The sequence below is a fragment of the Sus scrofa genome, chromosome 17 (genome assembly GCF_054392235.1).
Source record: "Sus scrofa isolate SSC_HxYL_T2T_F1_AM1 chromosome 17, Sscrofa_HxYL_maternal_Yorkshire_Landrace_v2.0, whole genome shotgun sequence".
NCBI lineage: Eukaryota > Metazoa > Chordata > Mammalia > Artiodactyla > Suidae > Sus > Sus scrofa.
The window spans coordinates 22,041,703-22,063,305 of record NC_139399.1 but is presented as its reverse complement, the minus strand read 5'-3'; the positions used below and the strand labels follow the sequence as shown (position 1 = coordinate 22,063,305).

At 42.4% G+C, this 21,603-nt stretch overlaps 1 protein-coding gene and 1 long non-coding RNA gene across 5 annotated transcripts in view; one reads left to right on the top strand and one right to left on the bottom strand.

Annotated features, from left to right (window-relative positions):
- CRLS1 (cardiolipin synthase 1) overlaps nt 1-21,019 on the bottom strand; it is a 32,094-nt gene extending 11,075 nt beyond the window's left edge. Inside the window, exons 1-4 of one of the 3 annotated variants that reach the window (XR_014832788.1) lie at nt 20,575-21,019; nt 15,908-16,045; nt 7,375-9,888; nt 2,604-6,111 (exon numbers count right to left, since the gene is read on the bottom strand). Coding sequence is in view for 1 of the 3 variants with exons in the window: in XM_003134243.7 (XP_003134291.5) it covers nt 9,759-9,888; nt 15,908-16,045; nt 20,575-20,880 (574 nt within the window). In the remaining 2 variants the exon portion in view is untranslated. Of the gene's footprint in view, nt 1-2,603; nt 6,112-7,374; nt 9,889-15,907; nt 16,046-20,574 lie in introns of those variants that run through there. The other 2 variants (XM_003134243.7, XR_014832789.1) reach the window with 2 other exon arrangements.
- Nucleotides 198-6,368, top strand: LOC146395172 (uncharacterized). Of its 2 annotated transcripts, none has more exons than XR_014832794.1 (2): nt 198-262; nt 922-6,368. It is a non-coding gene; the product is annotated as an uncharacterized LOC146395172 (long non-coding RNA). The 2 variants fall into 2 exon arrangements; XR_014832793.1 differs by having other exon boundaries at nt 913-5,561.
- Nucleotides 21,020-21,603: the final 584 nt, after the last annotated feature.

Sequence of the window (21,603 nt, the reverse complement as noted above, 5' to 3'; positions counted from 1 at the left end):
TACAAGATGCTAAGAAAGTATCAGGCTGTTAAAGAATGAGAACTCAGGAAAATAAGCCTTGACGCTAAGTCACTGTCCCTGTTGCTAGGGGAGTAAACTACAAAGCTGCATAAGGGTTCTGGTAGCCTAATGAGGGCAGGGGAAGAGCAGTCAAAGGCCAGAGCCCTCAGGTCAGGTGGCAATAAACCACCACTAAGCTTTTCTTTTTTTTCTCTTTTTTTTCTTTTTTGCTTTTTTAGGGTCACACCCATGGCATATGGAGGTTCCCAGGCTAGGGATCAAATCAGAGCCACAGCTGCTGGCCACAACCACCGCAACACAGGATCTGAGCCATGTCTGCAACCTACACCACAGCTCACAGCAACGCTGGATCCTTAACCCACCCAGTGCAGCCAGGAATTTAAACTGCAACCTCATAGTTACTAGTTGGATTCGTTTCTGCTTTAAGCTGGGATCTGAACAACTATTTCCAGAGTGTCGGGAGAGGAGATGGCCCCCAGCAAACTAAGTCTTAAAGGAATGTCTCATCATTTGGCCATCTAGGTGGTCCCAGACTATTAGCATTCCTAGACACTAGGCAGAACTGAACAAAAAAAATCTCTGGAGAGTGATGCCATCATCAAAATATTCCTCCAAATTATTTTTCAAATATTAACACAATGTCAAAACAGTTAAAAATAACCAAAGGAGTTCCCATCGTGGCTCAGTGGTTAACGAATCCGACTAGGAACCATGAGGTTGCGGGTTCGATCCCTGGCCTTGCTCAGTTGGGTTAAGAATCTGGTGTTGCTGTGAGCTGTGGTGTAGGTTGCAGACACGGCTTGGATCCCGTGTTGCTGTGGCTCTGGCGTAGGCCGACGGCTATGGCTCCAATTCGAGCACTAGCCTGGGAACCTCCATATGCCATGGGAGCGGCCCAAGAACATGGCAAAAGTACCCAAAAAAATAAAATAAAAATAACCAAAGACGGGGAGTTCCTCAGCAGGTTATAAACCCAACTAGTATCCATGAGGACCTGGGTTTGATCCCTGGCCTCACTCAATGGGTTAAGGATCTGGTGTTTCCATGAGCTATGGTGTAGGTTGTAGACTTGGCTCGGCTTGGAGTTGCCATGGCTGTGGTGTAGGCCAGCAGGTGCAGCTCCAATTTGACCCCTTCCATATGCCAAAGGTGTGGCCCTGAAAAGAAAAAAAAACAAAATTTATTAAAAAAAAGCTGATTTCCTAGTACAACAATGGTAGTGAATAGACAATTGCATGGTACTTTAAGTGTGCTGAAAAAAAAATTATTTATCAGCCTAGAATGCTGTATGCAACGAACATATCCTTCAAGAATAAAGGCAAACTCAGACGAATACTACATCACTTATATGTGGAATCTAAAAGGAAAAAAAAAGTTAAACTCACAGAAATAGTAGGAAATAGAGGTTGGTAAAAGGGTATAAACTTTCAGGTAGTTCCCGTCATGGCGCAGTGGTTAACGAATCCGACTAGGAACCATGAGGTTACGGGTTCGACCCCTGGCCTCGCTCAGTAGGCTAAGGATCCGGCGTTGCCATGAGCTGTGGAGTAGGTTGCAGACGTGGCTCGGATCCCGCGGTGCTGTGGCTGTGGTGTAGGCCGGCGGCTACAGCTCCGATTCGACCCCTAGTCTGGGAACCTCCATATGCCATGGAAGCAGCCCTAGAAAAAAGGCAAAAAGACAAAAAAAAAAAAAGGATATAAACTTTCAATTTTTAAGATGACTATGGTCTGAGGATTTAATATATAAAATAGTGACTACAGTTGATAACACTGTACTGTGTAACTGGAACTTAAATGTCCTCGCACAGAAAAAAAAAAGAATAAAGTCAAAATAAAAAATATTTTCAGAGAAACGAAGACAAGGATGTACCACTAGGAGACCTGTATTAACAGAATTTCTAAAGATATATCTTAGACAAAAGAAAAATGATTCCCAGTGGAAGGTCTAAAATAACATCAAATATAAACCAGAAAAAAATCAAGTAGAAGATATATCTAAATGAACATTGACTTTATAAACAATATGTGGGCTGAAGAAACATATAAAATTACAGTATGATAACCTAAACTGAGACAGTAATAAATGGAGTTAAAGTACTGTAAGACTAAAATGAAGGAGTCCTTCAGGGCCCAGAAGGAGCATAGTCATCCCTCAGTATCCATAGGGGGTTGGGTCCAGGAACCACCCTGCTGCCCCCCGCAACAGACACCAAAATCTACAGATGCTCAAGTCCCTTATATAAAATAGTACAGGAGTTCCCGTCGTGGCACATTGGTTAACGAATCCGACTAGGAACCATGAGGTTGCGGGTTCGGTCCCTGCCCTTGCTCAGTGGGTTAACGATCCGGCGTTGCCGTGAGCTGTGGTATAGGTCGCAGAAGCGGCTCGGATCCCTCATTGCTGTGGCTCTGGCATAGGCCTGTGGCTACAGCTCCGATTCGACCCCTAGCCTGGGAACCTCCATATGCCGTGGGAGCGGCCCAAGGAAATAGCAAAAAAAATAAATAAAAATAAAAATTAAAAAAAATAGTACAGTATACATAACCTGTGCATACCCTCCCACATACTTTAAATCATCTCTAGATTACTTAATACCTAATATAATGGAAATACTATGTAAATGGTTTCCAGTGTGCAGCAAAGTTTGACTGGAATTTTCTGGATTTTTTTTTTTTAATATTTTCAATTTGAGGTTGGTTGGCTGAATCTGTGGCTGTGAAACCTAAGGATACGAAAGGCCAAATGTACAGACTTGTTAATATTAAATTCTGATAAGGTAAAAATTAATTATAATGTTGAGAATAGCCAAATGTTAACAGAACATAAAACTTTCCAACTTGGAGTTCCCATCATGGCTCAGTGGAAATGAATCTGACTAGCATCCATGAGGACACAGGTTTGATCCCTGGCCTCACTGGGTGGGTTAAGGATCTGGGGTTGCCGTGAGCTGTGGTGTAGGTCGCAGATGTGGCTCGGATCCTGTGTTGCTGTGGCATAGCTCAGTGGCTACAGCTTCAATTCAAGCCCTAGCCTGGGAACCTCTATACGCTGCAGTGGCAGCCCTAAAAAGCAAAGCAAACAAACAAACAAACCTTTCCAACTAGTACAGGAAAAGTCATAATGATAAAAAATATGGGCCAAATAAAACAAAATAAAATGGAAGACTGCTACATAAATATTAGTAATCACAGTAAGTGGATTAAATGTTTAATTTAAAAGACAAAATATTCTTAGACTGGATAAAATAAAGAAAACACATCTTATTCAACAAAAGAGACTTCAAGGCAAAAATCATTTCTGGAGATATAAAAAGTCATATCAAAATAAAACATTCAACTCACCAAGAAGACATAATAATTCTAATTTATATGCACTTAACAGCATAACTTCAAAAGACACAAAGCAAAACTCAGAACTACAAAGAAAAAGTAATGGAAAACTAGACACATAATAGGAAACTCTACTTTCTCAGTAACTGACAAAAAAAGCAAACCAAATGTAAAAATAAGTCAGTAAAGAATTAAGTTTAATACCAGGATTAAAAACTTGAAAAATTGGACACTATGTAGAATATCATACCACAGAACATGCTCTGTGATTTTAGCCCTTCAGCAGAGAGTATGCAGTCAGATTTTAGAAACATTTTATGCATTTTTCAAATGAAAACAAGTTCTACCAACATTTAAAGAAGGAATAACTGCAATCTCACACAAACATCTCCCAAGAATGGGGGAGTAAACTCCTTAAACTCATTTTACGACCTAAGTATAAACTTGATATCTAGAGTGAAATCTTCAACAAAATAGAAGTAAACCAAACCATACCAAAATAGAAGTAAACAGCAATATCTTCAAAATATATTATGATCAAGTTGGATTTACAACAGGAATGTCAGGTCAATTTAATTTTAGAAAATCAATAATTTAATTTACCACACATTAAGCTTAATGGGAAAAAATAACACATGAAGAAAAAATTTCATAAAATTCAATTGCTAATGTAATAAAATTCTTAACAGACAGGACACCATCAAACTCCTAGAAGAAAACATAGGCAAAACACTCTCTGACATCAACATCATGAATATTTTCTCAGGTCAGTCTCCCAAAGCAATAGAAATTAGAGCAAAAATAAACCCATGGGACCTCATCAAACTGAAAAGCTTTTGCACAGCAAAGGAAACCAAAAAGAAAACAAAAAGACAACTTACAGAATGGGAGAAAATAGTTTCAAATGATGCAACCGACAAGGGCTTAATCTCTAGAATATATAAACAACTTATACAACCCAACAGCAAAAAAGCCAATCAATCAATGGAAAAATGGGCAAAAGACCTGAATAGACATTTCTCCAAAGAAGATATACAGATGGCCAACAAACACATGAAAAAATGCTCAATATCGCTGATTAGAAGAGAAATGCAAATCAAAACTACCATGAGATATCACCTCACACCAGCCAGAATGGCCATCATTAATAAATCCACAAATAACAAGTGCTGGAGGGGCTGTGGAGAAAAGGGAACCCTCCTGCACTGTTGGTGGGAATGTAAACTGGTACACCCACTATGGAGAACAATTTGGAGAGATACCTTAGAAATCTATACATAGAACTTCCATATGACCCCGCAATCCCACTCTTGGGCATCTATCCGGACAAAACTCTACTTAAAAGAGACACGTGCACCCGCATGTTCACTGCAGCACTATTCACAATAGCCAGGACATGGAAACAACCCAAATGTCCATCGACAGATGATTGGATTCGGAAGATGTGGTATATATACACAATGGAATACTACTCAGCCATAAAAAAGAATGACATAATGCCATTTGCAGCAACATGGATGGAACTAGAGAATCTCATCCTGAGTGAAATGAGCCAGAAAGACAAATACCATGATATCACTTATAACTGGAATCTAATATCCAGCACAAATCAACATCTCCTCAGAAAAGAAAATCATGGACTTGGAGAAGAGACTTGTGGCTGCCTGATGGGAGGGGGAGGGAGTGGGAGGGATCGGGAGCTTGGGCTTATCAGACACAACTTAGAATAGATTTACAAGGAGATCCTGCTGAATAGCATTGAGAACTTTGTCTAGATACTCATGTTGCAACAGAACAAATGGTGGGGGGAAAATGTAATTGTAATGTATACATGTAAGGATAACCTGACCCCCTTGCTGTACAGTGGGAAAATTAAAAAATTATATAAAAAAAAAAAATTCTTAACAGGTGTTTTCTGCTGGCTCAGTGGGTTAAGGATCCGGCACTGTCACCACTATGGTGCAGGTTTGATCCCCTGGCCCAGAAACTTTCACATGCTGCAGGCACAGCCAAAAAAGCACCACCCCCAAGCAAAAACGAAGACAAAATGAACAAAAAAACAAAAAAACAAAAAATTCTGAGCAAACTCCAAGTAGAAGTAAATTTTTTTCTTTTTTCCTTTTCAAGGTCACAAGTGCAGCATACAGAAGTTCCCAGGCTAGGGGTTGAACTGGAGCTGCACCTGCTGGCCTACACTACAGCCACAGCAACACAGGATCCAAGCCGCATCTGAGACCTACACCAAAGCTTAGGCCAACACCAGATCCTTACCCACTGATCCAGGCCAGGGACTGAACCCATATCCTCACGGATACTGGTTGGGTTATTACCACTGAGCCATGACAGGAACTTGCAGAAAATTAATTTTTAAGAGAGACATTTTTTAGGAATTTCCACTGTGGCCCAGTAGGTTAAGAACCTGACTATAGTGGCTTGGGTCTTGCTGCAGAGGTGCAGGTCCAGATTCCCAGCTTGGCTCAGAAGTAGATTAAAGGATCTGGCATTGCTACAGCTGCAACAAACACCACAGCCATGGCCTGGACTCAGTCTGTGGCCTAGGAACTTCCACACACCACCTCGGGTGCAGCCATAAAATTTTTTAAAATTTTTAATTAGAAAAAAGAGAGGGAGTTCCTGTTGTGGCTCAGCAGAAACGAACCCGACTAGTATCCAAGAGGATATAGATTCGATCCCTGGCCTCATTCAGTGGGTTAAGGATCTGGCATTGCGTGAGCTGTGGTGTAGGTTGCAGATGCAGCTCGAATCCCGAGGTGCTGTGGCTGTGGTGTAGGCTGGCAGCTGCAGTTCCAATTCAACCCCTAGCTTGGAACTTCCACATGCTGCACCTAGAGCCCTAAAAAAGAAAAAGAAAAAGAAAAAAGAGAGAGAGAGAGAGAATCTTTTAAATCACCACCTAAAGATAATGTTAAAAAAATCTTTCTTCTTTTTTTTCTTTGCAGGGCCACAACTATAGCATATGGAAGTTCCTGAGCTAGGGGTCTAATTGGAGCTGCAGCTGCATGCCTACAAGACAGCCACAGCAACACCAGATGTGAGCCACATCTGTGACCTATGCCACAACTTGTGGCAATGCCTGATTCCCTAACCCACTGATCGAGGGCAGGGATCGAACCTGCATCCTCAAGGACACTATGTCAGGTTCTTAACCCATTGAGCCACAATGGGAACTAGGGATAATGTAAAAAAATCTTAAAAGCTTTCTAATACAAAATATAATCATATATAAAGGAAAAGATAGCAGAATGGCATGAGACTTCTCAACAGCAAGATGGAATCTGTAAATCTATAGAACAAGGTCTTCAAAATTCTGAGGGAAAATAACCTGTAATTGAAAATTATGGAGGCTACAACTCTATTATCTGTAAAAAGGTCACCACACCAAAAACCTATAAAAAGGAAAAGACAGAGAACTATAACTCAGATGAGGGAGAAAGGAAAAACCCCAGAAAATCAGCTAAGTGATAAGGAGATTCTTAGCCTCCAGGAAAAAGGCTTTAGATTGTTGATGCTGAAGATGATGCAAGACATTGGAAATAAACTGGAGGCAAAGATGGATAACATACAGGAAACAATGAGCAAAGAGATACAAGATATAAAACTTAAACAAGAAGAGATGCAAAATACAATAACTGAAATAAAAAACTCACTAGAAGCAACTAACAGCAGAATACAGGAGGCAGAAGAACGAAAAAGTGAAGTGGAGGACAGATTAGTGGAAATTATGGATGCAGAATAGAAAAGAGAAAAAAGATTGAAAAGAAATGAAGAGAGTCTCAGAGAACTCTGGGACATTAAACACACCAACATCCATATTATAGGGGTGCCAAAAGGAGATGAGAGAGAAGGGGACAGAAAAAAATATTCCAGGAGTTCCCGTCGTGGCGCAGTGGTTAACGAATCCGACTAGGAACCATGAGGTTGCGGGTTCGGTCCCTGCCCTTGCTCAGTGGGTTAACGATCCGGCGTTGCCGTGAGCTGTGGTGTAGGTTGCAGATGCGGCTCGGATCCTGCGTTGCCGTGGCTCTGGCGTAGGCCGGTGGCTACAGCTCCGATTAGACCCCTAGCCTGGGAACCTCCATATGCCGCGGGAACGGCCCGAGAAATAGCAACAACAAACAACAACAACAACAAAGACAAAAGACAAAAGACAAAAAAAAAAAAAAGAAAAAGAAAAAATATTCCAAGAGATAATAGCCAAAAACTTCCCTAACATGGGAAAGGAACCACTCACTCAAATCCAGGAAGCACAACGAGTACCATATAAAATAAACCCAAGGAGGAATACACTGAGACACATATTAATCAAACTAACCAAAATTAAATACAAAGAGAAAATCTTGAACACAACTAGGGAAAAAAATCAAGCAACATACAAGAGAAACCCAATAAGGTTATTGGCAGATTTTTCAGCAGAAACTCTGCAGGCCAGAAGGGAGTGGCATGATATATTCAGTGTGATGAAAGGAAAACACCTTCAACCCAGATGACTTTACCTAGCAAGGCTCTCATTCAGATTTGAAGGAGAAATCAAAAGCTTCACAGATAAGCAAAAGCTGAGAGAATTCAGCAACACTAAACCAGCCTTACAACAAATACTAAAGGAACTTCTAGGCAGAAAAGGAAACATAGCAACAGGAAACAAAAATTCCACAAATGACAAGGCTCACCAGTAAAGGTATATAATACAGTAAAGACAGGAAATCATCCATGCGCAATTATACCACCAAAATCAGAAATCATGAGAAGAGGTGGGTACAAATGCAGGACACCGGAGATGAACTTGCAATTAAGAGAACAACTTAAAACAATCTTGTACACATACAGACCCTTATATCAAAACTTCAGAATAACTGCAAACCAAAAATCTACAATTGATATACAAACAAGGAATCGCTGGAGAAGAAATATATCTCATAGTAAATAAGTGCATAATCCACCATGAAGAGGGTCATTTGACATCATTCTCAGAATGCTAAAGTCTTCTTAGATCTGATTCTGATTTCCTCTCCATCAAAGAATTTATGATAATTATAATTTAAAAATACAACTGTATGATTAAATGATACAGTTCTACAATTGTATTATTAATTAAAAAATTATGCACAGTTCAAATCTCAATCAAGTATGAAGGGTAGGATAAAGATAGTTTAGATATCTGTAGAATAAAGACATTGTACACCTCTAAAAACCTAGCTGCCATGTTGCATCCTAACACAAGAGATTCCACTGCACCAAAAAGAGGAACATGGGAGCCTGAAAAACAGATCCAAGACAGAAGACAGAAAACAGAAGTTCCTAAAATGATAATGAAGGGAAGTCTCAGCTTGGACAGTAACCTACACCAACGCTATCCATATACCAAAACCTGGAAAAAATTTCTATGTACAACAGGGAAATACCCAGTCTTTGTAAAACAATACAACAAAATACAAAGTAACCGAAAAAATGGGACGTATGAAAACACACAACACATACACACACACACACCCCTTCATTTTAATTGTGGATGTTAACAGATGTTCCTTAGGATCTTTTTTCTACAAATTATCTAGATTACTTACAGTGTACCCCTGCCTCTTCAATACCCTCAACCATATACTTGACCTTCAAAGAAGTACATAAACAGTAATTTAATTCATTTTTAAATTTGCTGTACAGATTTAAAAGCCTAAAGGTAGAGAAAGAGATCTCTAAATTGAGGAGACTACACTAGACTGAAAGAACACTCTACTTCTTTCAATCAAATGTCAGCATTAGCAGAATCTACCTCTTAGAAATAAACAGTTTAATCTGAATCAAAGGATAAAAACTGAGAAACACAACTCCAGTAGAAAACGAACAACCAGAAAAGCACTTACAAAATACAAAAGATCATAAAATTTTGATACAGAGTATTCAGACAATGTACAAACTACACTTTGAATTTGAAATTGTGTAATAGTGTTTAAGTAATAATAATAACAATCTGAAATTTTACGTATCTTTAGGATTTCAGCACTCCCACTTAAGATTAAATTGAACATAACAGACTTAGGAAAACTTTAAACTGCTTTCAAAAAAGGGAGACACTAAGAATTAAAATTGTTTCAAAAGGTTCCCTAAGGTAAAATGAATTGGCACTGTGAAGTATTTGCTCAATTTTAACTTTAAATAAATTCACGAGGAAAACAACAGATTCTACTAGTAAAACAAAGACAAATTCTAAAGTAAAACAAATAGCTTGGCAAGCAAAACAGTTCAATAGTTTAAAATTAGGGAAACAGTTTAAAGTTGAAAAACATTTTTGGAACAAAAATTATTTGTCTCTCAATAAAGAGAAACCCTAAGCTGATGAATGTCATTCTTCCCTGTACTATTTACAAGTATGCATGACGGCATTCTTACCTGGAATAAGATCTGCATAGGTCAAGCTAACATATAAGACACTGATAAGTATTTTATCAGCAAGTGGATCAAGGGCACTTCCCAAAGCTGATTTTTGATTGGCCCAGTTTCGAGCAATAAATCCATCCAACTGAAAATAGAAGTTTTTTTAAAATAAATTTCATAACAAGTACAGAGTAGATATCTTGAAGGTTAAAAGATACCAGAATAACAACTATACTTTCATAAAATGTAGATCAAAGCTCTTCTGTTTCTTACCCCAAAACCTGTTTTACTGGTATATGTTTACCTTTTAAATTACCAACTGGTCAGAAAATAACTTCTCTTTTTTACAGTACTTTTCTTTCTCAAGACCTTTAGCTATTTCTCAATGTTTTCACAGTGTCCCTTTGTGGGATGAACAAATTCAGAGATGTAAAGGACCCAAATAAAACTCAATGACCACATGACTGACAGAGCTTGGACAAAGAGCTCCCTCTCCTGAGCCTTGGGCTATTTCATTAAGCCAAAATAGCTGCTTTTACTTGCAAGGGCTACCCTTTAACTGTGATGTTTTCTAATTTTCATTCCTACCTACTTTTTTCTATAACATCCAGCTCCCTAAATTCTGTTTTTATTTTTCAATTATTTTTTGTTTAGTGCCACTGTTAATTCCATGTGTACTACCTGTATTTGAATAAAAAACTCAAATTCTCTGTACCCGACCTACTTAAAATTTTTGATATAAAAATTATTTATTCACTATTTGTAGAAACAAATATTTTATTTTTTTGCTTTTTAGGGCCCCGCCCGAGGCATATGGAGGTTCCCAAGCTAGGGGTCTAATCCGAGCTACAGCTGCTGGCCTACACCACAGCCACAGCCATGCCGGATCCTTAAACCACTGAGTGAGGCCAGGGATAGGACCTGCAACCTCTTGGTTCCTAGTACAATTCATTTCCACTGTGCCACAATGGGAACTCTAACAAATTATATCTTAAAGCAGAGGTCATACTTGGTTGTCAGTGGGCCAAATGGGCCTGCAGGCTGGTTTTGTTTGACCCGCCCAGGGATTTTTAAAATATATATATTAATTGCCAGTATTTAAATAATCAGTTTTAATTCAAAATATCCAGACCTCCCTGGGGCCACAAAATGGACTGAAACCAAGTTTTGCCTATTCCCATTTAAAAAGGAAGATATGGGAGCTCCCATTGGGGCGCAGTGGAAATGAATTCGACTAGGAACCATGAGGTTTTAGGTTCGATCCCTGGCCTCACTCAGTGGGATAAGAATCCAGCATTGCCATGAGCTGTGGTGTAGGTCGCAGATGTGGCTCGGATATGGCATGGCTGTGGCTGTGGTGTAGGCCGGCAGCTGTAACTCTGACTGGACCCTTAGCCCGGGAACCTCCATATGCTGCGGGTGCAGCCCTAAAAAGCAAAAAAATAAATAGGCAGATATTTGACTTTCCAAATCCCCACCTGGCATTTAATCATTTAACTTTAGGCTTCAACAAATGTTCGGATTTTCTAGTCCTATTTCCAAAGGGAAAAGATCAAATTAATTTAGACATTATTCAACTTGGTACATTTTAAAGGATAAGTAAGTTCTCCTTATCTCAAGTATTCCATTGACTTTTTCTTTTTTTTTTTTTTTTTTTTTTTTTTTGTCTTTTTTTGCCTTTTCTAGGGCCGCGGGAGGTTCCCAGGCTAGGGGTCTAATCGGAGCTGTAGCCACCAGCCTTCGCCAGAGCCACAGCAACTCGGGATCCAAGCCGCGTCTGTGACCTACACCACAGCTCACGGCAAAGCTGGATCCTTAGCCCACTGAGCAAGGCCAGGGATCGAACCCGCAACCTCATGGTTCCTAGTCGGATTCATTAACCACTGCGCCACAAAGGGAACTCCATCAAGTTTTTTGTTTGTTTGTCTTGTTTTTTTTTCTTTTTGCCATTTCTTGGGCCCCTCCCACGGCATATGGAGGTTCCCAGGCTAGGGGTCCAATTGGAGCCATAGCCGCCGCCCTACACCAGAGCCACAGCAACATGGGATCCGAGCCGCATCTGCAACCTACACCACAGCTCACGACAACACCGGATCCTTAACCCACTGAGCAAGGCCAGGGATCGAACCCGCAACCTCATGGTTCCTAGTCAGATTCATTAACCACTGTGCCACGATGGGAACTCCCCCATCAAGTATTCCATTGACCTTTTTGGGGGCCACATTCACATGGCATACAGAAGTTCCCAGGCTAGGGATCAAACCCCAGCCATAGCAATAACAATGCTGGATCCTTAACCAACTGAGCCACCAGGGAACACTTCCAATGACCTAAGGGACAGGGTGTCCTGCAGGAAAATAGTTAAGGACTTGCTCTTTGCAGTAGAACGTAAGAACTGGCTCTCCCACTCACTAATTGTGGGCCTAAGCCTCAGTCTCCTCATGTGTAAAACCGAGACAATGCTACCAACCTCAAAGGGTTGGCTGTCTCAGTGCATAATGTAACTACTACTTGTTCAGCTCTCAGCACTTAGTAAATCCTCAAAAACAGTTACTGGCTATTACTGCCTCATTTGAAAAGACCTATTTTCTTAGGTGTACCAGAGGTAATACTGTCTAACAGGAAGTGCCTAGAATGGGGCGTTAAGGCCTTGGAGGATCCAGGTGTCAGTTCAGCTTCTGATATCAGGGAACTCAGCCTCCCCATCACCATCACCTTCTCACCTTCTTTGTTCCTCTACCCACACTGGATTCCAAGGTAACTTTCTATTCCACTCCCCCACAACCCTGCTTAAATATAACTAACCTATACTCTGGACCTACACCTAGGCAGGTGAACTTTGTTCAAGAAAAGCACATAAATGAACTGACTGATCTCACTTTTTCATAATCACAAATCTCCCATGGGCATTAAAGCTGGCTGGCAAACCTACACTTACTCACTGTGTTTACCTTCTCTTTTTATACTATCTGCTCTTACCTCAACCTGAATCCCTCCCTTCCAAAACCTCCCTCTAGCTCTTGACCATGTCTATATTTCCTTGAAAAATAGGAACTTTGTTAGCACTCCTTCATATTCCCACCTCCGAATCTACCACCTACCAGCAGGTATTCATATTCTCGCTGCCTTCCCTGATCCCTGATCCCAGGCCTTCTCACCTTTAGTTGCTTCCTTCTTCCCACCTCCCCTGCATCATCAATCTCTTTTCATACTCAGTCTTTTAATTAGTTAATTAACAACAAAAATGTCCCCAGCATGTATCTCTTTAAAATCTACCCTTCTGGAGTTCCCGTGGTAGCACAGTAGTTAACGAATCCGACTAGGAACCATGAGGTTGCAGGTTCGATCCCTGGCCTTGCTCAGTGGGCTAAGGATCCAGCTTTGCCGTGAGCTGTGGTGTAGGTCACAGACGCGGCTTGGATCCCGTGTTGCTGTGGCTCTGGCGTAGGCCAGTGGCTCATAGCTCTGATTAGATCCCTAGCCTGGGAACCTCCACATGCCACGGGAGTGGCCCTAGAAAAGGCAAACAAACACACACACACACACACACACACACACACACACACACACACACAAATAAATTAAAAAAAAAAAAAATCTACCCTTCTTGGGAGTTTCCTTCCTGGCTCAGCGGTTAATGAACCTGACTAGTATCCATGAGGATGTGGGTTTGATCCCTGGCCTTGCTCAGTGAGTTAAGGACCCAGCGTTGCCATGACCTCAGTGGTGCAGGTCGCAGATGCAGTTTGGATCCTGCGTCGCTGTGACTCTGAAGCAGGCCAACAGCTGTAGCTCTGAATTGACCCCTAGCCTGGGAACTTCCATATGATGCCAGAGTGGCCCTAAAAAGCAAAAAAAAAAAAAAAAAAAAAAAAAATCTACCCTTCTTGATTTCTCTATTCCCTTATGAAGCAAAACTTCCTCAAAGTGACATCCATTGTTATCACCACCTTGCATAAGCTCACCAACCCGCTCTGAACGTCACACCCTCACTCATTAAGGCCACCAGTGAATTCTACATTTTTAGCTTGCCTGACCTCAGCACAATTGAAGCACTTTCTTCACTTAACTTCTGGGACACCTTATGGTCAATTTTCTTGCTTTCTCACCAGCTATTCCTTCTCAGGGTCCTTTCCCAGCTCCTTCTCCACTGCTCCATCTATTACTCTTTTCTCTGACCCTTTCTCTTCTTTTACCACAGCCTAGATGATTTCATCCAGACTTAACCTTCTATCTATATGATGATGACTCAAATCTATTTCTAACCATGACTTCCTCCAACCCCAAATTACTGTGTTCAATTAGCCAGCTGTTACCTCTATGTAGACAGGCATAACAAGTCTTTTCCCACAAACCTTGTCCTATCCTGAGTATTGACCAACACAGAAAATGTTAACCTCCAGGCACCTACTTGTTGAAAACAAAAAAAGAGGTAATAGCCTAGTACTCATATTTAATTTCTCCCACTTGATATATCTAATCCATTAACATATATTCCATTAGTTCAGTCATGTACCCAGTGGCCACTCTAAAGGCATCAAAACCTCCATGGAATATGGTGCCAGTTAACTCAGGTTTCCACACTTTTCCTATATATTTAGAAAAGTGTAAATGAGGCCTCTCCTATTCAGTGAATACTGCAATCTCATGTGGTAAAAAAAACAAAACCCGACAAACATAAAAAGAGCAAATCCAGTAACTGAAAAAGATATTGTCTACTACCAAAAAAAAAAAAAATCTATTATCAGTACAATGGCCTTTGACAGACTTGGAGACCCTCACACTTCAGAGATAAAATCAGGGACAAAAGGAAAGATTGTAAGAATGGGGAGTGGTTATGACAGGAGCTAAACTCCAGGAAAAGGGGGGGGGGTAGCCAGTTTGATAGGCTGTATTTGATGCGTATTAGGAAATGACATGTAAGAATGCAAATGCCCTCCCTCCTTTTTCATCCTGCTGAATCTTTAGCTAATTCTATATTGCTCAGCAATGCTACTGGGCAGGTGGAATTTTGTTTCTATGAACCTCAAAGAGAATAGCTGATGTTACAAACAATGATGCTATTCAGCTTATAATAGAAAGTCAGTCTCTCTTTATTCGCACTAAATATTGAATAAAGCTTTCCAAACATACATCGGTTTAATGAGGCACTAAATCATTATTGCCTGTCTGGGTCTTCACTTGGATCTCAGACCAGCCCTGTACAAGAATATACAATATATATACACAATATCTATCCTTATACAAGAATATGCAATATATACACACAGTTATCTATTTCTACATGCTTTCATACTTATTTAAAAATTTTCCTCTACCTTTCCCCCACTTCCTTGTGTTTTTGTAGGATATGTAGTTTTATAAGCCATTTCAAATTCTTTATGCAACAGGATGGGTGATAAATACAAATGTCATACATGATAATGACTAGCCAGTCCACAAAAGCCTATAACACACAGTGCAGCCTTCTTATAAAATTATTTTCCAAGTTCTAATTTGAGATAACCTGAATAAATCTTTCCTTCCCTCCAAAATGACAGTGGGGGCAAGATACTCTTTTCTCCTTTGTCCCTCTGCTGGAAGAGTGGAAGAAACATGCCTAATGCCCACAAGGGCCAGGTCTTCTGCAAGGTGGTCAGAGGGGTGTGGAGCAGGAATCAGGGACCAAAGCTTTTGGGTGCCGATGCTCTCCTGCCAGCATAAACCTGAGCAGGGATCTGGCCTCTACAAGCTCCCTGGTCACAGCAAGTGGCCCACTGTTCCCCTCTCCACCAGTAAAACCAACTACTGTTGCAGATCAGAGCATTTCTCTCTTAGATAAGTAGAAAAATAACCTCACAGCTTCTCTCCTTTATTACTATCCTTAAGCAAATACTGGCTCTTTGAGAATTTTTAAGGCTTTTTCTTTTATGAAGAAGTTAAAACCCACAAATTAAAAAAGCATCCTCTCCTATGTTCCCCTACAACCTCCACTTCCTTCCTTAGATCATATAAGGAATAGAGTCCCACAGAGATGCTAAAGACAAGCCCATACAAGCACTAGGTGAAATTCCTCTTAAGGATTTCCTTCAAAGAAAAAGCAGACTGAAGCTGTGTTATTTTGGTGAAGTAGCAACCTGGGATTTGCAGGGGAGTAAAAGAGGGGGAGTGCCTTTACAACTTACCAAATCAGTTAGCCCAGCTAAAGCAAAAACTCCTAGTGCAATATTAAAATCTTCTTCAATAATCAAATAGCCCAAAACTGGAGCCAAGCCAATTCTCGTCATTGACAACATATTTGGGATTGTCCATGGGTTTTCATACTGAAACATAAAGACAACAAATTGAGTTAAATACTATAAATTCATACTTTACATACACTGTTAAAACACACTCATCAACTTAAAGGTTAGAAGGTACACAGACTTTAAATTTAGTACTTTAAATTGAGTTTTAAAATCCATTCTGTTGTTTTTACAGACACTGCACTAAAATTTAAGAAAGCAGAAGATGAAGAAGTCATGTATCCAAACACAGATGTGAAGTAGGTGTTCCTCCTAAAGGGAGAAGGAATAAACATGTATTATCTACCATATAAGTCAAGCCTTTACTGTATGACTGCAGCATTAGAGTTCAAAACTAAAAAAAAATTTTGCTTTTAAACATGAAACTTGGGGAGTTCCCATTTGTGACGAAGCAGAAACGAATCTGACTAGGAACCATGAGGTTGTGGATTCGATCCCTGGCCTTGCTCAGTGGGTTAGGGATCTGGTGTTGCTGTGAGCTGTGGTGTAGGTCACAGATGCGGCTTGATCCCACGTTGCTGTGGCTGTGATGTAGGCCGGCAGCTGTAGCTCTGATTCAACCCCTAGCCTGGGAACCTCCATATGCCGAGGGTGCGGCCCTAAAAAGCAAAAAAAAAAAAAATTTCTGCTTTTAAACATGAAACTTGGGGCGTTCCCATCGTGGCACAGCGGAAACGAATCTGACTAGGAACCATGAGGTTTCAAGTTTGATCCCTGGCCTTGATCAGTGGGTTAAGGGCTGGTGTTGCTGTGAGCTGTGGTGTAAGTTGCAGATGTGGCTCGGATCTGGCATTGCTGTGGCTCTGGTGTGGGCTGGCAGCAACACCTCCAATTAGACCCCTAGCCTGGGAACCTCCATATGCTGTGGGTGCAGCACAAAAAAGACAAAAGGCAAAAAAAAGGGAAAAAAAAAAGTGAAACTTCAGTTCCTGTTGTGGCACAATGGGATTACCAGTATCTCTGGAGAGATGGGAAGAGGTTCGATTGCTGGCAGGGCACAGTGGGTTAAGGTTCCAGTGCTGCTGCAGCTGAGGCATAGGTCACAACTATGGCTTGGATCTGATCCCCGCCTGGGAACTCCATATGTCACAAAAAAGGCAGCCAAAAAAGAAAACATGGTTTGTTAAAGACACTTAAAAAAAAAAAGAAGATAAAAGTGAAACTTTAGTTTAAAAGTGTCAGAAAAAAGTGAAATTATCAACCATGGGCATTTTGGCTGAAAAACAGAATAAAAAAACAGAGCTCTGTCACGGCTCAGAGGTTAACGAATCTGACTAGGAACCATGAGGTCGAAGGTTTGATCCCTGGCCTTGCTCAGTGGGTTAAGGATCTGGCGTTGCCGTGAGCTGCGGTGTAGGTCAACAGACACAGCTTGGATCCCGTGCTGCTGTGGCTTTGGCGTAGGCCGGCAGCTACAGCTCCGATTAGACCCCTAGCCTGGGAATCTCCATATGCTGCAGGAGTGGCCCTAGAAAAGGCAAAAAGACCAAAAAAAAAACCCACAAAAAAACCAAATAACCTCCCCTCCCTCCTCTACACATACCCATTCAAAAGAATGCTAAATGCCACACACAGCGTATGGAGACATGAATAAAGAGGGAAAAAAATTTAGGGGGGGTCTGCACAGCATATGGAAGTTTCAAGACTAGGGTCTGAATCAGACCTGCAGCTGCTGGCCTAAGACACAGCCTCAGCAATGCCAGATCCTAGCCGCACCTGCAACCTACACGCAGCTCACAGCAACACCGGATCCCTGACCCACTGAGCGGAGCCAGGGATCAAATCTGTACCCTCATGGATACTAGCCAGGTTCGTTACTGCTTAGCCACAATGGAACTCCAAAAACATTTTTTTTGTCTTTTTTTTGTCCGTTTAGGGCAGCATCCGCGGCATATCGAGGTTCCCAGGCTAGGGGTCTAATCAGAGCTAAAGCCTCTGGCCTATGCCACAGCCAAAGCCACACCAGATCCAAGCAGCATCTGTGATCTACACCACAACTCAGTGCAATGCCAGATCCTTAACCCATTGAGCAAGGCCAGGGATTGAACCCACAACCTCATGGTTCCTAGTCGGATTCATTTCTGCTGCACCAAGACGGGAACCTCCAAAAACATTTTTTTTTTGTTGTTTTTTTGTTCTTTTTGCTATTTCTTGGGCCACTCCCATGGCATATGGAGGTTCCCAGGCTAGGGGTCTAATCGGAGCTATAGCCACCGGCCTACGCCAGAACCACAGCAACGCGGGATCCGAGCCGTGTCTGCAACCTACACTGCAGCTCACGGCAACGCCGGATCGTTAACCCACCAAGCAAGGGCAGGGACCGAACCTGCAACCTCATGGTTCCTAGTCGGATTCGTTAACCACTGCGCCACGACAGGATCTCCCCCAAAACATTTTTAATACCATAATCTCATCACTAAATTGGAGAACTGTTGGAAGAAAATGGAACAATGAATTAGGGATTGAAGTCTTTAGGAAATAAAGAGAAACTTTGTAAATCCGTTCAAAATAGCCACAGAAATGTTAAGATCCCCAACTAGAAGCTGAGGACTTTCATGGCTTCCCTATGGGAGCTTTAAGATTCCTTGAAGCGTCATTTGGAGCCAAGGTGTTTTTGAACTTGGCACCAACCAAAGGGCTTTCTTGGCAGCTGCTCTGAAGAACATTCCTTCCTTGCCAAACAAAATCGGTTTCATGAGAGGGTGTTTCAACTTTAAAAAACCTCAGCCTCGTGGAACTAAGACACGCTGCGCAAAGCAGGGTATAGAAACATTACCACGAAAATGTCGATCCCTAAACCTTGGATTCTTCTCTCCATTGAGTGAAGGCTGCCGAATCTATCGCATGGGACAAGCTCCTCACAAAATGAACCCTGCTTAACCTCTTTCTTGATCAGTAACCCAATGTGCCTGAACCTTATCTGACTTTTTAAAAAAGGGAGTTTCCACCTCAAAAGACCTCTTTTAAAAATGCCTTGACCCATTCCGTAAGAAAAAGGAGCTCTCTAAAAATATTAAGTTTGTGTTTATAACAGACCCGGGGTAGGAAACGTTCACCTTGGCTTGGAGGTATAAGGGGGTTATGCAAGTCAGGTCGAATACATCACAGAAAGCTACAGAAAAATTCATATCCTCCAGGAAACAATTACCAAACAAGCAGCACTACAAACCTCTACTCCGGGACCTTTTATTGAAAGTAAACTACATCGTATTAATTAAATATTAATTAAATGGACCCATTCTTGGAACATATTCCAAATTCAAGTTCAAAGATCCAAGAGTCCAGAGAAAAAAAGATAAGTTTGTTGACCATACTGTGGTACAGAATAAATCAAATACTTGATCCAGCATTACAGCAACTTGTGGGGGGAGGTGGGGCCCAGGAGATGCAGTTCATGACTGAGAAAAAGGAAAAATAAAGCAAAAGGTCAGAATAAAGAGGCTTAAAATTAATCTCAGAGATACCCATGGGGCAAAATTAAAGACAAAGTTGCAAAACAGCCAGATCATTTCGTTTGGTGAATAAGCCAGACTGAATGTTCCTGAATAGTGAAAGGGATTCTTTGCAGCTCCACAGAAAATATTTCAATTAAAAACAAAATACCTCATTAACTTCTAATCATTAAATCTGTAAAAAGTTTCTAAATTAAAATTTAGAGAGCTAATCTCAAATTACTCAACCAGATAACCTGTGGCATACTCGACCAACTACTGCCATTCTGGGAAGGACTTCAGCCAGGATATGGCAACCTCAAAGCAGCCGGCATTCAAACCGCAACATGCTTTAGCTATTAATGGAGCTGAGACCCCTGCCAGGATGTGGCCACCCCAACCCATGCTGTACAACTGATGAAAGCAACACAGGGGCCCACTGAAGACATAACAATTGAAGATGTAATAATTGCATGAGTCTTGCTAACATGACATCAAAACCTCTCCCACACTCATGCACTGAGGTCTTCTGTTTGGTCAGCATATCAAAGGGTAAGCAGACAAATCTTTTCTTTCATTCCCTCAGAAAGAGAGTTTTAACTTTTCTCGATAATTAAAAGTTAAAGGCCCTTTCAATTACGATTTAAATTAGTTATTCTTCACCCCACAATATGTTGTTACCAAAGGTCAAATGATAGTTAACCAAACTTGCACAAGCAAAGAGAAAGGCCTGTATACCTTTCCGAAGATTCCCAGAGACTTGCCCTACATATTGGCGATTCGCTCCCGAAAATTCAAAATGCGCTTTTAATACGACAGGTGAAGGCTATTTTTTCACCTATGCAATATCCAAAGAGGCGTTCAGCTACCTGTTGGACAGAGGGGGAGATTTAACCTGACCACCCAGACTCAAGGAGCACCTGGTTGGTACCCCTTAAATTCATTCCAACAGAACGACCAGCTCAAAACTTCTCTTCAGGGAACGCTACAAAAGTTTTGAAACAGAAGCATTGAACGTGGCGGGTCAGAACACGTTATTAGCGTCCGGAACCCAGCTCCGACCGAGCAGACCACTCCGACGCAGAGTCGCCCCTCCGCCTCCTCCTCGGTACGTACCAGGCTGGGGGCGCTCGCCGGACCCCACCGGCCGCTCCGGGCCTCGGCGGCGACGTCCTCTCCAGCCGCAGACCCAGGGGCCGCCTTCCGCGATCCCGAGCAATGGGCCCGCGGGCCGGTCCCGGGCAAGCGTAGGCCGAGCGCGGTCGGGCGCAGCCACCAGCGCTCTGCCAGGCAGCCCAGGCAGCAGGACGCGGCAGGCAGCACTGCCCCGCGGGCGCGCCCCTTGCCTGGCCGTACTCCCGGCGCCCATGCGGCGACGCGCAGGGTCCCCCACGAGGCGCGCGCCACCCGCGAGGCTAGCATGGCTGGGCGGCCGAGCCGCGGGGAGCGGCGGGAGCTCAGCAGCCCGGGGCACCGGCGAGCGGCTTCTCCATTCGGCCCCCGCAACGTCGGAGGACCTCGCCCGCCTCCATGCTGATTATCAAACCCCAGCACGTTCGACTTACACAGGTGGCCTGCAGCCGCCAAGGACGGACGCCTTCGCGACGCTTTTGCGACACCGTTGCCTATGGGCTTCCCGGCGCCCCCGGCGGTAGCGGCAGATGTCGCGTGCCATTAAGTCCCGTGGGCATCCGGTTAGCTGCCCGGCGCGGCGCCGTCTGACGCCCACGGGTCAGTTCCGGGGTCTGTTGGTGGGAGTTGGAGTGGGGTAGGGGGTGTGGCGGCGAAGAGGGGAACAGGCAGGGAAGGACGACAGCTCGGCCGCTGTGGCCCGGAAAGGACAGGAGCCCGGGTGTGCACGGCTGCGGGGGGCCTCCTGGGAGCCTAAAATGTGTTTACTAAAATGCATGGTATAGAGAAAGTATTTCATCCTAGATCTCTGTTCTCTCCCTTCTTTTCGCGTCGGATGTCAAAAAAAAAGGTATTAAAAAATGTCAGTAATAGCAATTACTTTACCTGAAAGCAGTCGTCTACCTGGAAAAAAGTTGACTATATTATAGCCAGGCTATAGTGCATCATCCTGTTTAAAACTCCCCAGTTCCCGTCGTGGCGCAGTGGTTCAAGAATCCGACTAGGAACCATGAG